Source organism: Taudactylus pleione, unplaced genomic scaffold (genome assembly GCF_031769625.1).
Source record: "Taudactylus pleione unplaced genomic scaffold, aTauple2 ptg000541l, whole genome shotgun sequence".
Lineage (NCBI taxonomy): Eukaryota > Metazoa > Chordata > Amphibia > Anura > Myobatrachidae > Taudactylus > Taudactylus pleione.
This window is the reverse complement of record NW_028284943.1, coordinates 2,657,501-2,673,023: the sequence shown is the minus strand read 5'-3', so window position 1 is coordinate 2,673,023 and position 15,523 is coordinate 2,657,501. Positions and strand designations below refer to the sequence as shown.

General features: G+C 46.1%; 1 protein-coding gene across 4 annotated transcripts in view; it reads left to right on the top strand.

Annotated features, from left to right (window-relative positions):
- The first annotated feature begins 1,006 nt into the window (after positions 1-1,006).
- Positions 1,007-15,523, top strand: part of LCK (LCK proto-oncogene, Src family tyrosine kinase) — a 61,117-nt gene continuing 46,600 nt past the window's right edge. Inside the window, exons 1-3 of one of the 4 annotated variants that reach the window (XM_088451259.1) lie at positions 4,003-4,076; positions 5,527-5,544; positions 12,423-12,431. In XM_088451259.1, the coding sequence (XP_088307385.1) occupies positions 4,003-4,076; positions 5,527-5,544; positions 12,423-12,431 (101 nt within the window). Of the gene's footprint in view, positions 1,017-3,997; positions 4,100-5,526; positions 5,545-12,325; positions 12,334-12,422; positions 12,432-15,523 lie in introns of those variants that run through there. The other 3 variants (XM_088451257.1, XM_088451258.1, XM_088451256.1) reach the window with 3 other exon arrangements.

Below are 15,523 nucleotides of genomic sequence, written 5' to 3'. Positions count from 1 at the left end.
TGCCATTATTTATAAAAAAAAAATTCCCGGTACCAACTTATTTCTTGTTTTAGTCCACTGTATCACCTAATAAGTATTTATAAGAAATTACCACGTTACAGCACATTCACCCCCACACATTTCAAACAGAATCTGTAGACGTCCTGTTTTTTCCTTTATTCGATGTCAACTATGTACTGTGGGACTTAGAAAGCCCTTCCCAGAGGCAGCACAACCCCCAAACACCCCACCAGCTACAAAAAGAGTGCAGCTCACAACCATACACTGGCCCTGATTCAGACCCGCTTGTAAGCGGGTCGATGGTGGGCACTGCGCGTACACAAGCCCTGGAGCGAGAGAGAAATTATCTTGCTCCGTGGCTCACTACAAAAGGGACGGCTGTCGATGTTGATCGATAGCTCGCCCCGTTTTGTAGGTGTGGCGGGGGGTGGCTTCATAAACGGAGGCGTTCCCAAGCGAACGCCTGCTGTTTGTGGGCGGCCGCACTGACATCAGCAGTGATGATGTCAGAGCTTCCGGCTCTATTAGAGCCAGAAGCTCTCTGGGGCTTGCGACCACGAGACCCTACCACAAGGGTCTCGTCGCAAGTCCTGATGGTCTTGACCATCGAGACCATCATCCTGGCCACTCGCAATAGCTGTGGGTGGTCACCGACTGCTATGCGAGCGGCCAGGAGGAGGCACAAAAAAAAAATGCCCTGATTCAGAGCGAGCGCTCTTTCATAGCGTCTGTCTCTGAATCAGGCCCACTGTTCATCATCCCTTCTCGATCTGGCTGTACATTTTAAATCTTTATCCCCCCTCCCCCAGTGAAGCATAGTTTTGTCAAGGTCCACAACTGCACCTTCTAGCTGGATTTACACCTACATATAAATAAGGCTCAGTGGAAATAAGTGCTAAGTGCTATGCAGATGTAATTCAATATATGCTTTATTTATTTAATCAGAGATATGGTCTGGCTTCCATCCCTTTCTGTCACGCATTTAAACTATACTTATTAAATCTTCATGTGCAGGGGCACATGCCACTGTGCCTAGGATGAGTAGATCTGTGTGCACAGGCTTTCCAGAGCTAGGTGCCTATGTACAAACCATACCACGGACAGATGGGTAGTTGGTAATGTGTCTTGACTATAGTTGGATAGTGGCACATAGACACGATAAAACAGCGTGTACATGTATATATTAGCAATGACACTGTACTGCGGATATGACTTCAGCTACACAACGATCAGCTTATGTTTGTGGTTATACCACGGGTGTTCTATGCAGGAAGTCAGGTAACAATGAGAGAGAGACACAGATGCATCTGAAAAACAGAGCAAGGAAGAGAAGATAATGCAGTAGAGAGAAGCAAAAAGCAAGCTGGCAAAATATAATAGCAACAAAGGTAAAATGATCCAGAAAAATAACAGCTGGTGACAAACTGCTCCTGTAAGATAAAGACGGAGATACACGCAGGAGGACACACTAAGAAAGAGAGGAAGGAGGAGAAATAACAGGGGACACCCAAAAGGAATACAAGCTATAGGTTCAATGATGATCACAAGCTAACTCGAGAGACTAATTTACAGTGTTCTACTCACAGGTAAAAATCTTCTGCCTACGCTCATACATTGATCTACAGATGGAGTCTGCATTTTTCTGGTTCATGCATTGGGTCGCAAACTGTCATAGTACTTAAGCTAGGTCCTAGCCTGACTCGGGGGTGCACGCAGTGGCGATGTTACACACAAGTGGCCAATGTTTTATGTCTGTGCATGTGTCTGAGTCACACTGCGCAGGCGTCCCAATGGTTAGCGCTCGGAGACACAGAATGAATTTGGATGCAGGGAGAGTGAATTTCAGTGGTCGTTCCTGGGAGCTAACAGGGTTGGCTAGCCGGACGTGGGAGTACTGCCGACAGCGTCTGCGTCTAAAGACCCAATAGTGCTGACACAGGACGCCATGTTCATAGAGAGAAACTGAGTCTACTATAGGGCTGGTGTAAGTTTCAATGTTGCGACCGATGGTGCTTTGAAAGACATATTAGCCCTGCTGCCCGTGGGCGTCTCAGTAGAAAGATCATCGGCCTTTATACTAATGCAGTGAGCACCTCGGAATCAGGCCCCCTGTGTCTAATGTGCACAATTATCGTGGTGTCTCCCTTCACAATAGTGTGGGAATTATATATACATATTTATTTATTAAATTTTTCCTATGCTCCATATGTGTACCTCCAACTTTTCCTTTTTTTAGAGTCCTACTTTTGAGCCTGACATACATCTCTACAGATAAATTCCTGTATGTGCAGAATGGATGACATGTTTTCAAGTCAAGACGTGTTTGTCTAATGCTGTGTACCGTAGGCTGTGATTTATGATAACTTGTATTAGAAGTACCAAGGAACGTGTACACATCTTATACATGCCCAAAAAAATGACATACTTTTACAATGAGCTATAGTTACATGATTACTAAACACCGACTATGACCTACTTACTGTATAAGATGGCGCCCGTCGGTGCCGTGAGATGGCTGAGACAGGAAGCAGACAACTTACATATCTGTAACCTCAGTGACTTGGTCCATGCACAATAATGCTCACTGTATTATACTGAGCCTTCAATTAATTGTAGATTTTCTTTGAAAATGAACGCACTGTCATTGGATAATTGCTAAGGCAATTGTTATAAAATAAAAGTGGTTACAAATCATTTATTTGCGCAGGTTTCATAACTTATTTATGTCTAGAATATACTTTAAAATTGCTAGCCTGTGGCTACATATAATAAAGGTACACTTTAAGGGAAACAGTCATGAAGCCGATGGACGGAATCCCGACTGCCGGCTTCCCGACTGTGTAATCCCGGCAAGGGTTAAATGACAGGCGTCTAAATTCCGATGCCTGTAATTTTCCCTACGCCGGAAACCCGACACCCGGCTTTACGGATAGAAGGTAAGGCGGGCGACGGGCGCCGACAGCAGCTTTAGGTTTAGGGTTCACGGGGGGGGGACACTCAGGGTTAGGCATCCCCCCGGGGGACTTAGGTTTAGGCGGCGGGGAAGGGGGGGTTAGGTTTAGGCATTTAGAGGGGGGACTAGGGTTAGGCACTTAGGGGGGATTTTAGGGTTAGGCACTTAGGGGGGAGGTTAGGCACCCCCTTAGGGAGGGTTAGGGGGTAGAATAGGTTGGAGAATACTTACCTGGGGACGATCGGGATTTTCAGTGCTGCCGGGATGCTGCTGTCGGGATTTGAACCATGCGGCCGGCGGTAAATCATACTGAGTTCACACTTTAATGCAGATGACCTCTTCCACTACATACAGAGTGCTCTCCTCCCGAATCTCACATGCAACTGCTGTATTTTCACAATATGAAATATTTCAGCACAGTATTAGAGTGGGTCATGTTGCACGGTCTTTACTAGTTATTTCATGGGGTCACATAATTTAATGTAGAGGTTGATTAATCAGGATATGTCCTCTGTTACATCAAAATGAAATTATATTTTGTATAGAAAAACACTTTTCTTCAAGCTTGTTAAGAGGAAGATCAGAAAAAAATGTAACGGTACAATTAACGGGATGGGTATGTGATGCGGGCGCTTGGGATTCTGGGATCCCAACGATCAGAATCCCGACGCCGGCATCCCAATGCCTCCAGGTAAGTAAGCTTAACCTAACCCCTAACCCTCCCTGCCCGCAGCCTAAACCTAACCTCCTCCAGACAGCTTGAACCTAACCCTCCCCCTAGTGCCTAATCCTAACCCCTAACCCTAATACTCCCCATAACCTCAGTACTTACCTTCGGGATCACGGCAATCAGGATGCTTGCGCCGGTATTCTGATAAGTGTCAGGCTTCCTGTGTCGGCAATCTGACCACCGCAATCCTTCGGTCAGGATTCTTACCGCATCCCCAAATAACAAAGAGATGGGAGTTGTTTTGTGGTGTTCAATGAAAGAAGGAAGATTGACTATTACTGAAAATCGCACCTTAAGGATCTTTGTGTTTGCAGGTACAATGGGGTGTGGCTGCAGCTCTGACTATGATGAGGATTGGATGGAAAACTTTGATGTGTGCGAAAAATGCCATCTGCCACGGGAAAAGACACAGGTCAGTACAAGGTGTGGAGAGATGATAATTATTCAGTGAAGGTAAAGGGACACACACAAATATTTTTTTCACAACTAATTTCTCAGTACGCTGTGTGACTGTAAAATAGCAAAAACATCACATTTGAAAGATATTTTTTAAGGAGTGAACTGCATTTTTCTCTACAACTTATCGTATATTAACATATACAGTAATATACGCACAAAGGGTCTGATTAATTTTGGATTGCAACTGCAATAGCGTACGCAGATCGGCCGATGGTGCGTACTGCGCATGCGTCACAGTGGGTGAACATAAATTAGCCACTGCGACAGCATAAGCAGCTTGAGTACTCACTGCCTGCGACGAGGTTAGCAATTTCTAAGTAAGGTCAGACCTGTAGTAATTGTGCGTGAGGAGCCGATGTTACTCAGTGTTCCCGATGTATACACAGGAATTCAACGTATTACGGATGTGAGATAGCGGTAGTGGGCGTCTCTATGCTGGCTGTGCGATGGCATTATGATAGCATTCATTAGCATATTTTCGCAGCAGAACTGCATGCGTAATCGCAGCCACGATCGCAATAGTGATCCGTAGTGAATCAGGCCCAAAGTTGCTTATTTTTGTTTTACATATTATATAATGCCTCCTGTTTATATGCATTGTCTTTACTCACCTCAATAAAATGATTTGCATTAGGATCTGTACAGTGGGCCTGATTCAGACCCGGACGCTAGTGTATGAAACATTAATGTATGACAAAAGGGAGGTGAGCAGTGATGATTTTAGTGAAGCAAGTCAATGAAAAAACAGATGTCCGAGCGCTTTCTTGGCTTATGCTGCATAAACCATTAAAGATATATCACAACAGACTTTATTATACCATGTAGAGATTGATACGTTTTTATCCTGTAACTCCAGAAAAAAATTATGTAAGCCCAGTTTACTGATACAGAATTTCAGTTTTTCCCTGTTTTTAAAGTTCCTATTTAATTTATGTGAGAAACAATTCTTAAATTTCAAACAAGTTCAATTCCCAGTAAGAGTCTACTTTGGCATGACAATAGGTGGGATGCATAACACATTGCAATTTGCATGTGATGCATCCCGCTACTCATCGCATGCATGCCGCTGTTAATTACGCCGGTATGCATGAACAAAAATGCAAAGGACAGCTCTCCTGGGGCGGGAAGCAGGAATGCGAAATGCGGGTTTGAGCGCATTTCTCATCTGCACAAAGCCCCAGAATGTGATGCACTTCGGGGCTTGGTTTCGGTGGGTAACGCCATCTTCCTGATGGCGTTACCCTATAGAAGCCTAAGGGCTTCTTTTGGGAGAGTGCTGAGAGAGGGATGCGATCGGATCTCTCCCAGCACCCCCTGCGGCATGCGCAGAAGGACGCCAGAGGAGCTTCTGGGTCATTGACCCGGAAGTCCCTCCATCGCAAAGGCCACTCTTACCGAGAGAGTGGTCCTTTGCTGTGTTCGACTTGCATATCGGCGTTACCAGCCCTTGCATGCATGCAAAGAGCGGTGGGATGCATCGCATCCCATGTATGAGCTGTCCTTTGCGAGTGAGGGACTTCCGGGTCTATGACCCAGAAGTCCCTCTGGTGTTCTGCATATGCACAGAAGGGCGCGCCGCTGGGAGGCTCTCTCCCAGGGGTGTGTTGCGAATAGAAGCCCATAGGCTTCTATTTGGCAACACCATCTGAAGATGGCATTGCCCAACGCATATTCCGAGGCTTGGTGCATGTGAGAAATGCGGTCAAACCCCCGAAAACGTAATTTTTAAGGGTATACTCTGCATTTCTCACACTGGTGCATCCCGCCCTCAGTGTGGTGTGGTCTGGTGCTGTAATTTAGCAGGAATTGTAGTGTGGTGTAAGGCTGGTACTGTAATATGGCTGTCAGTTTGGGGTGGTACAGTAAAATGGCTGGAAATGTGGCATGCTAAGGCGATGTGACATATGCCAGTACCAGATGTGGCTAAATATGTGTGTGGGGAGAGTGTGCTGGAGAGGTCTCTCACTCAGGGCACTAAAATGTCTAGGAATGGCTTTGCATATAGCCCCTCAAGAAACTTTGCAATCTGTCTGGACCTCTTTGTGGCACTTATGCTGGCCATACACTAGCACGATTTTGGTCCGATTGCCCGATTTTCGACGCGTCGTACGAAGAATCGTGTAGAAATCGTGTATTTTTTTTAATAGGATATGATCCGATGCGTGCTCCCGCAGCTCCTAAAATGTATCGTATGATCAGATGTGCAGCCCATATGATCCGTCATATTCGTATGCTGATCGTGCCGTGTATTTCAGCATACGGTGAATCGTGCTTCCGAGCGGCGTCATTTGTTAAATAAAAAAGACTGATGCACGCACGGGGAGATCCGTGATGCATGCATCTGTCTGTAATAAAACAAGCACAGATGCAGGGATGATTCAGTGAGACCCATCCGTGCATCTGTGAAAAGAAAAAAAAGTGTTTTAAAAAAAAAATGCTGTGCCCCCCCCCCAAAGAGCAACCAGCACCAGGCTTTAGTGACCCAGTGCTGGTTGGGCAACATACTGCCCATGGGTGCTGGGGATAGCCCCGGGCTATCAGCCTTGGCCTGAGGTGCCCTGGAGGGAGGGACCAATTTATTGTGGGGGTCCCCAGCTTCCCAGGGATCCCCGGCCTGGGCTGACTAGCGGTCAGGGTTAATGCTTCGGCCGGGGGGCCCGGTGAAAAGGCACCCTTGCCTGTGGCATTAGCTCCCCCCTAGAAAAAGTCCGGTGCTGCTTCTGAAAAATACAGGGGGACCCTATGCATTTTTTTAGCCTGTATTTTTAGAACCAGGACCAGTTCAGAGCCCAGTGCTGGTTGCGGAGAATACGGGGGACCTCTATGTTGTTTGTGCCCCGTATTTTGGCAACCAGGGCTGGTTCTTACTAGGATGCTCACATACGGGGAACCCCTACGTCATTTGTCCCCCATATGTTGCCCAACCAGCAGTGGGTCCCTAAAAGCCCGGGGCAGATTGCTCTTTGTGGGGGGGCACTCCGTTTTTTTTCACAGATGTAAAGATGCTTCTCACTGAACCATCTCTGCATCTGTGTTTATTTTATTAAAAACAGATGCATGCATCACGGATCTCCCTGTGCATGCATCAGTCTTTTTTTTTTTTTTACAAATGACACCGCTCGGACGTCGGACGCATGTACATCGTGTGTCAATCGTGTGGCCAGGACTGCCAGGGAGCTGCTGCGGAGTTCAAGGGAAATCGGAAGTTGAATCTTATCTTATGCTGATCGTACGTATGTATGGCCAGCAATAGTGTATCAAATTGCACAGCATTCTGGGGCATAATTCAGTCAGTGGTGTCACAGACCGTGACATCACTGCCAGGGGCCTGGAGCAGGAAATCTCATTTAAAGCCACACAGTATGGTCGCCAGTGATGCAACCGTGTCAGTAAGAGTCGAGAATCGAGTCATTTGGCCCTGATCCCTATTTTAATATGCGATATTCATGGCAATTTACTGTGATGGGCGGGGCTTCATGACGCAAAACGTCATGCCCTGTCTCTCATTGCTGCCCACCTACTTCTCCTCCCCGGGCTTCTTTGCAGACTTCTGTTTGCCTGCAAAGATGCATTTGTACATTTATGTTTCTATAGCTTTATTTTGTGTTGCACATAACCTAAGTTGCATGCACTTTTTATATCAAATGAACAGATACTGCTGACACAAAAATGCAGCTATCATCATATCAACTAAGATACACCTCCTAAACGATATATCTTAAAGCTACATGTACAGTGTCGGACTGGGACATTAAGGGCCCACCGGGGAAATGCAGTGGTAGGGGCCCATGCTTAAGGGGAGTGGTCTTCCACCAGAGGGGGTGTGGTCATCCATCACAGATGCTTGGCTAACCATTAGGCAAATTTTGGTGTAGTTTCTAATTTCTATATAAGGGAACCATGCTCATCAGTGGTCCTGCTCCAGCAGGTAACTGACCATCTAATAGAGTGACAATCTATAATTTGAGGTCTGGAACCTGAAACCTAGAGAAGGAAGTGTGGGCCCACAGGCAGTGGGGCCCACGGGGGATTTCCCTTGTACCCCTGTGGGCCAGTCCAACCCTGTACATGTAAGTCAAGAGAAACCAATCACCTTAGAGTGAGCACCTCCAGGGTGATTGGTTGATTTGCTTTTCCATGTCTCTCCTGTACTGAACTTTAAGCTGCATACACACGTAAAGATTTTTTGTCCAACCATCCAACTAGTTGATTGGTTGGAATTAAAATCTGGTAACGTATGGGAGTAACTGATGATCAGCAATTTGCTTCTAAATGCCAGAAAACAGGTGAAAATGGTCATTGGACAAGTTTGTTAAATGTTTGATCTAAACAATTTGTTCAAACAACATTTTCTGTCCATTTTCCGGCATTTGGGAGCAAATTGCTGATTGTCATTTGCTTTCATACCTTACCAGATTTTAATTCCAACCAATCAACTAGTTGGATGGACAGAAAATCTTTACGTGTGTAGCTAGCTTAACACGTGACCGTGCATACACTGTTCCAAGCACAAATGGAATTGTCACATAACAAGGATGTCACATATAAATAGAATTTAATAGAAAAAGGTACTAAAACATAAACAATAAATAAATAAGACACTATCTAGTATGAAGCTATAACTATAAAAGTATGGTAAGTAAACACAGTAGTATTTTAAATTAGAGGTAAAATAAACCCAATTCATTATAATTGATCAGGTTCTCCTGCATCAGGAGTAATCAGGTAAGTAGGAGCCCTTTGTTAACAAATGGTTAATGAGCGTTTGAATGTTGGATGAAGGGATATCCCTGTCTTAGCAGATTGCTGTTTTTCTTCTCGTCAGGAATTTTTATTTATTATTTTTTTCTGATTCATACTAATACGGGACATTTCCTCTCATATTTAATTTCAATTATAATGAATTGGATTTATTTTACCTCTAATTTATAATACTACTTTGTTTACTTACCATACTTTTATAGTTACAGCTTCATTATAGATAGTGTCTTATTTATTTTATTGTTTATGTTTTAGTACCTTTTTCTATTAAATTCTATTTATATGTGACATCCTTGTTATGTGACAATTCCTACTGCGCAGGTCCTGTACATATATTTGTATTGTTTATAAGTTATCTTTAGAACTTTCACAGTTGGTTCTTTTTGGACTTGCAGCAAATGGAATTCTTTACTTGATATATATTACTATATCATCTTTGGTGGTTTAAAAGCGCCTTGTTTTTTGCTTGTGTTTTTTTTTGCCAAGCACAAATGGGCATGTATAAAAGATATTTTCAACTCAAAGCAGTGCACACATACACAGGGTGGGATGTACTAACCATCGCTTCCGCAATGCGGTACATCCCCCTGTCTTCGGGTATATACCGCGTTACCCATCAGGGCGAAGCATTCTGCTACTTACTACATTTGGGGAATGCAGTAAAACCCCCAAAAACAGCATTTTCTGAGGTTTTACCGCATTTTCCCCGTTAGTACATCCCGGCTACAGTGTGTCTCACAATTCAGGCCTTCTGTCTACATGTATACTTTCATTTTGTAAATAAACTGACATAAACCTACAGTTATTCATGAACAGACAGCTTATAGCAGCAAGTAAAATAATATTCATTTGAGTGAAAACATCAAGAACGTTTACATGCGGATTCCTTAAACAAGGAGATAAAACAAAATTACCCCTACAATGCTAAGAGCTTGTGTATATGGGTGGTTTTAAGACTGGTGTATATGGGTGGTTTTAAGACTGTGCTGCTTCACATTATCTTCCGGTAAGAGAGGAGAGACACAGAGGAAATGCCATCACCTTAATCTCTGTGAGAAAAGAACAGTATATGTATCTGCAGGCTACACATAATGCAGACAGTGTGGACACTAAAGAATAAAGCCACGTGTTGTTGCTGACAGCTGCCAACTCCCAAGCACCTAATCTAGTCAACATTAAATGGCCTGCATGCTGACCTTCCCAAAGTGTAGATGCTGTTTCTGGTTTACTGTGGAAGACTGGGAACATTGCAATGATGTGACGTCACTGGGACTTACAATTCACAATGGCAATATTAGAGGAGATGGTGCAAAGTGTTAATTTGGCAAGCAGTAAAAAATGTGCTTTTTGACACTTACCCGCTAAACGTAATGCCATCTTTGGATGGCATTATGCAGGAAGTAGAACATTGCCAGAGAGAAGCACTGTATGGTAACCACCAGCCAATCACAGATCAGCTTGGTTGCTATGGAACTTGAACTGCCCATGTGCAACAAAGCTGGAGCAGGAAGAAATGTCTTTCATAATTGTTGCGTTAAGCAAGAGATGAAAGACTTCACAGGTTGAGTCTGCTCTGGAACAGCGACATTGACCCGGTTTGACTTTTTGGTAAATTCATGGTTGAGCACAGGTGGTTGAATCAAATTGACTGAGGTACTAATTAAGCCACCTGTGGTCAAGCATAGATATCCTTAAAACCTGGACTGTTAGGGTGCCATGAGGACTGAGTTTGGGAACCTCTGCCCTAACTTCTTCCCCAGCCCACCTATACGATAATTTCCATCCCTATCTTTGTCTTCTCATCTGCTCTTGCTCCACTCCTAATGATTTGTGTCCCCAAATACTTTTCATCTGTGTAAAGGATCAGATATGCCTGCCAACAGGGAAAACATAAAGAGTTATTTTATTCCTGAGTCCCACAATGGTTTATGGCCTTGCATATAAGACACGTGTGGTATCTGGAGAACTAGCAGAATAAATTCTGTCATACATTTCTTGGGTTGTACTAACAGTGTTTACTAGGATAAAAAACATGGAAATTTTACTCATCCTGTTTGTAAATTATCCCTATGTAATGTTTATAACATAAAACAAAAATGATTTAAAAAACGATTGGGTTGTGTGAGACTGTAGTTTCTTCAACGGTTAGACACATCGGGCCAAATGTAATAGGGTGAGAGTTTAGAAAATGTGAGAGAAAACTGTCACATTTTTAAACTCAGCCAATGTAATAAAGTCACAGAACATGGAAACTCGCATGCTTTTCAGACTCAAAAAACTCTCAAGATTTAAACTCTCATCTAGGTGTTTCCTGTTTTGAAAATACAACTCGATCAATGTATTAGTGAAATACCGATGGACGGGATGCCGGCTGTCAGTACACTGACAGCGGCAGCCCAATGGTTCAAATCCTGATAGAGAAACGGTAATTAATGTTTCCCTGTCCTATTTAACCCCTAACCCTAACTTTCTTCTCCTTCACCCTTATTATTATCCTTTATTTATATGGCACCACAAGTGTTCTGCAGCGCCTTACATAGTACATAAAACTAATAAGTGAACAAGAAACAAGTAACTTACAGTACATTACAGTGCAGGACAAGGACACGATTTATATACATTGCTGCAATAGCAGTTAGACACTCACAATAAGCAGCAGGGAGTTGGCAGTCACGTGTTAGGTGCCCTTATGGGGAGTAAGGAGTAGAAGAAAGTGTATGGAGAAGCACATGAGGGAAGAGGTCCCTGCTCGTGAGAGCTTACATTCTAAAGGGGAGGGCAGACAGACAGGCGTGACACAGAAGGGGAAGATAGGGAGGAAAGAGCATGAGGTGGGTTAGGATGAGAGCTGGAAGGCCTTGATGAAGTAGTGGGTCTTGAGAGCCCGTTTGAAGATTTGTAGAGAGGTGGAGAGTCTGATAGGGAGAGGGAGAGCATTCCAAAGGTAGGGAGCAGCACGGGCAAAATCTCGGATGCGGGAGTGGGAGGAAGTAATCAGTTGGCAAGAGAGGCGGCATGCATTTGTTGAGGAAAGTTGACGGCCGGGAGTGTGAAGGGAGAGAAGGTCAGAAATGTATGTGGGAAAGGATTTGGTGAGGGCTTTGTAGGCGAGTGTAAGAACCTTGAATTGGCATCTGAAGGGGAAGGGGAACCAGTGTATGGCTTGAATGTGAGGGGAAGCAGATGTAGAACATCTGGAGAGGAAGATGAGCCGAGCAGCAGCATTGAGAACTGATTGTAGTGGAGAGAGGTGAGAGACTGGGAGGCCAGCTAGGAGGTTACAGTAGTCCAATCTGGAGATGACCAGTGAGTGGATGAGGGTTTTAGTGGCATCCTGGGTGAGGGAGGGTCTAATCCTGGAGATATTTTTTAGGTGGAAACGGCAGGACTGCGAGAGGTGCTGAATGTGTGGTTTAAATGAGAGGGAAGAGTCTAGGATAACTCGAAGACAGCGCACTTTGGGGCTAGAGGCGATAGTTGTGCCATCAATAGATAAAGAAATTGTGGGAAGTGAGGTAGTGGAAGAGGGTGGAAAGAGTGAACACTAAAGGACCAGTCACTGGTCCAGTCCCAAAGAGTGAACACTAAAGGACTGGTCACTGCTAGGAAGAAGGTATTTCTTATACTACTAACCCTCCCTACCCCGCACCCTAACCCTCCCGGTAAGTGCCTAAACCTAACCCTACCCCCTTTGTGCCTAACCCTAATCCCCCCAGTGGTGCCCGAACCTAACCCGCCCTGCCTGGAGCCTAACCCTAACTCTCCCCACGGCTGACACTTACCTTTCCCCAGTGTCCTTAAGATCTAGATGCAGTCTGCAATATTTTCTGCACATCGATCTCTTTTTTAAATAGAAGAAAAATCTATTACTAATGCTGGTCATAAACTATACAATAATCTGATTGATCCGCTTAACATCGGCGGATCGCCCAGATAATTGAACTATATGTCAGAGCCGGATTTACACCTCATGGGGCCCTAGGCAAGATACCGGTTTTGGGGTCCCCCTTCCTCAAACAATACGTAGCACTATATTTTCATTCCTAATTTATGCTCCTGTACAACACCCTAAAGAAATGGTTCGCCGCGGCCTTAAAACGTCAGCTATGTATGTATAATACAGTTGATTATAGCTACGTTTTTTTCAATGTTTGCCCCGCTGATTGCCCCCTCTATAGCTCTCACTGCCACTCCATTCCATATCACACCGACTCACTACCCTCTCACAGCACTCACTCAGCACACTGACCTTTATCCCAGCTCACTTATTGCCCCCATAGCACACTGAGCCCCCCCAGCACACACACTGACCCAGTTACTGCCCCCTCACAGCACTACATACTTCCCACTTCACTGCCCCCTCACAGCACAGTACCCCTCTTCCATCACAGCACAGACCCCCTTACCCCTCACAGCACAGACCCCTTCACAGCACAGACCTCCTTACCCCTCACAGCACAGACCCCCCTCTTTACAGCAGTCCCCCTCTCCTCTCACAGCACAGACCCTCTCCCTTTACAGCATAGACTGATTTACAGAACAGACCCCCTCACAGCATAGACCCCCATACAGCAAAGTCCCCCTCTCTTCTCACAGCACAGACCCCCCTTACCCCTCACAGCACAGACCCCCTCTCCTCTCACAGCACAGACCCCCTCTCTTTACAGCACAGTCCCCAGTCTCCTCTCACAGCACAGACCCTCTCCCTTTACAGCACAGACCCCCTATCTTTACAGAACAGACCCCCTCACAGCATAGACTCCCGTACAGCAAAGTCCCCCTCTCCTCTCACAGCACAGACCCTTTCCCTTTACAGCCCAGACCACCTCACCCCTCACAGCACAGACCCCCAAACAGCACAGTCCCCCTCTCCTCTCACAGGACAGGCCTCATCTCCTCACAGCACAGACCCCCTCCCCTTACAGCACAGACACCCTTTCCCCCTCAGCGCAGACCACACTCTCCTCCTCTCACAGCACTTTTCTTCCCTCCCTGCCCAACTTACCTGCTGTGGACACAACGGATCTGCAAAGCAGAATGGCCATGGCTCCTCCAGTTGCTCAGCCTCTTCCTCTGCCAATGCCTCCTAGTCAGTAAGTGCATAGATACCCCTCTTCCCTCACAGCACCCCTCTCCCCTCACAGCACAGACCCCCTCATGCGTCACAGCACAGACCCCCCTCTCCTCTCACAGCACAGACCCTCTCTCTTTACAGCACAGACTCCTTTACAGCACAAACCCACTCTTTACAGAACAGACCCCCTCACAGCATAGACCCCCATACAGCAAAGTCCCCCTCTCCTCTCAAAGCACAGACCCCCCTTTACAGCATAGACCCCCTCTCCTCATAGCACACACCCCCTCTCTTTACAGCAGTCCCCCCCTCTCCTCTCACAGCACAGACCCTCTCCCTTTACAGTACACACCCCCTCTCTTTACAGCACAGTCCCCCCTCTCCTCTCACAGCACAGACCCTCTCCCTTTACAGTACAGACCCCCTCTCTTTACAGAACAGACCCCCTCACAGCAGACCCCCATACAGCAAAGTCCCCCTCTCCTCTCACAGCACAGACCCACTCCCTTTACAGCACAGACCACCTCACCCCTCACAGCATAGACCCCCATACAGCAGTCCCCCTCTCCTCTCACAGGACAGACCCCCTCCCCTTACAGCACAGACGCCCTCTCCCCCTCAGCGAAGACCACCCTCTCCTCCTCTCACAGCACCTTTCTTCCCTCCCTGCCAAACTTACCTGCCGTCGACACCGCGGATCTGCAAAGCAGAATGGCCATGGCTCCTTGAGTGGCTCAGCCTCTTCCACTTGCAATGCCTCCTAGTCAGGAAGTGGATAGATCTCCTTAGTTGCAACGTGATGTGATGATGTCACGTCGCCATTAGCAATGCAAAGCCTTCTGGACCACGGAGATGAGGCAAGTTAGTGACAGTGGAAGAGTCACTCACTGTGACCCTCTACTAATACTCGGTAATGATAGAGCCAGCCCTGGCCTGTAGCTCCACCTCCTCCTTCTTTCCCGTGGCCGTGCTGCTGCATACTGTACGTGCAGCAGGCTCTCCTCCAGGGTCGGATTTCAGGGGGGCCCAGCCACGGGCCCCGTGGGACCCGCCGGGCCCTAGGCAGCTGCTTAGGTTGCCTAGCGGTAAATCCGACCCTGCTATATGTGAGCAATTGATCTGAAAATATCAATCAATCATGTATACCGAATCGTCCAGCATGTCCGTTCAATGTGATATTTTGAATTTACAAGTCGGCTGCTCTGCTGCAGTCGACGTCACCGCTCCAGGTGGTTGTGCGGCTGACAGGTCAAGCAGACGCTGGAAGTCACACAGCTAAGGGCTTGTGGGGCGCTTGTGCAGACATCCTACAGGAGGCGAAAAGTTACAGTGAAGACGACGCTGAAGTGTGAATTACACATTCACCCTCTTTGGCAGCTGCTGTCGTAGTACACATCGCAGCAGCCTCCACGGGCTTTGCAGAGCTAGCAGGAGCATCTGTAACCCCACAATAACTGTAGTAATAGTACATAGATCCCGTAATGTCTGTCAGTCGGACACACATTTATCTGTCAGTGTATGCCCAGCATAAGTGTAATTATCTCTT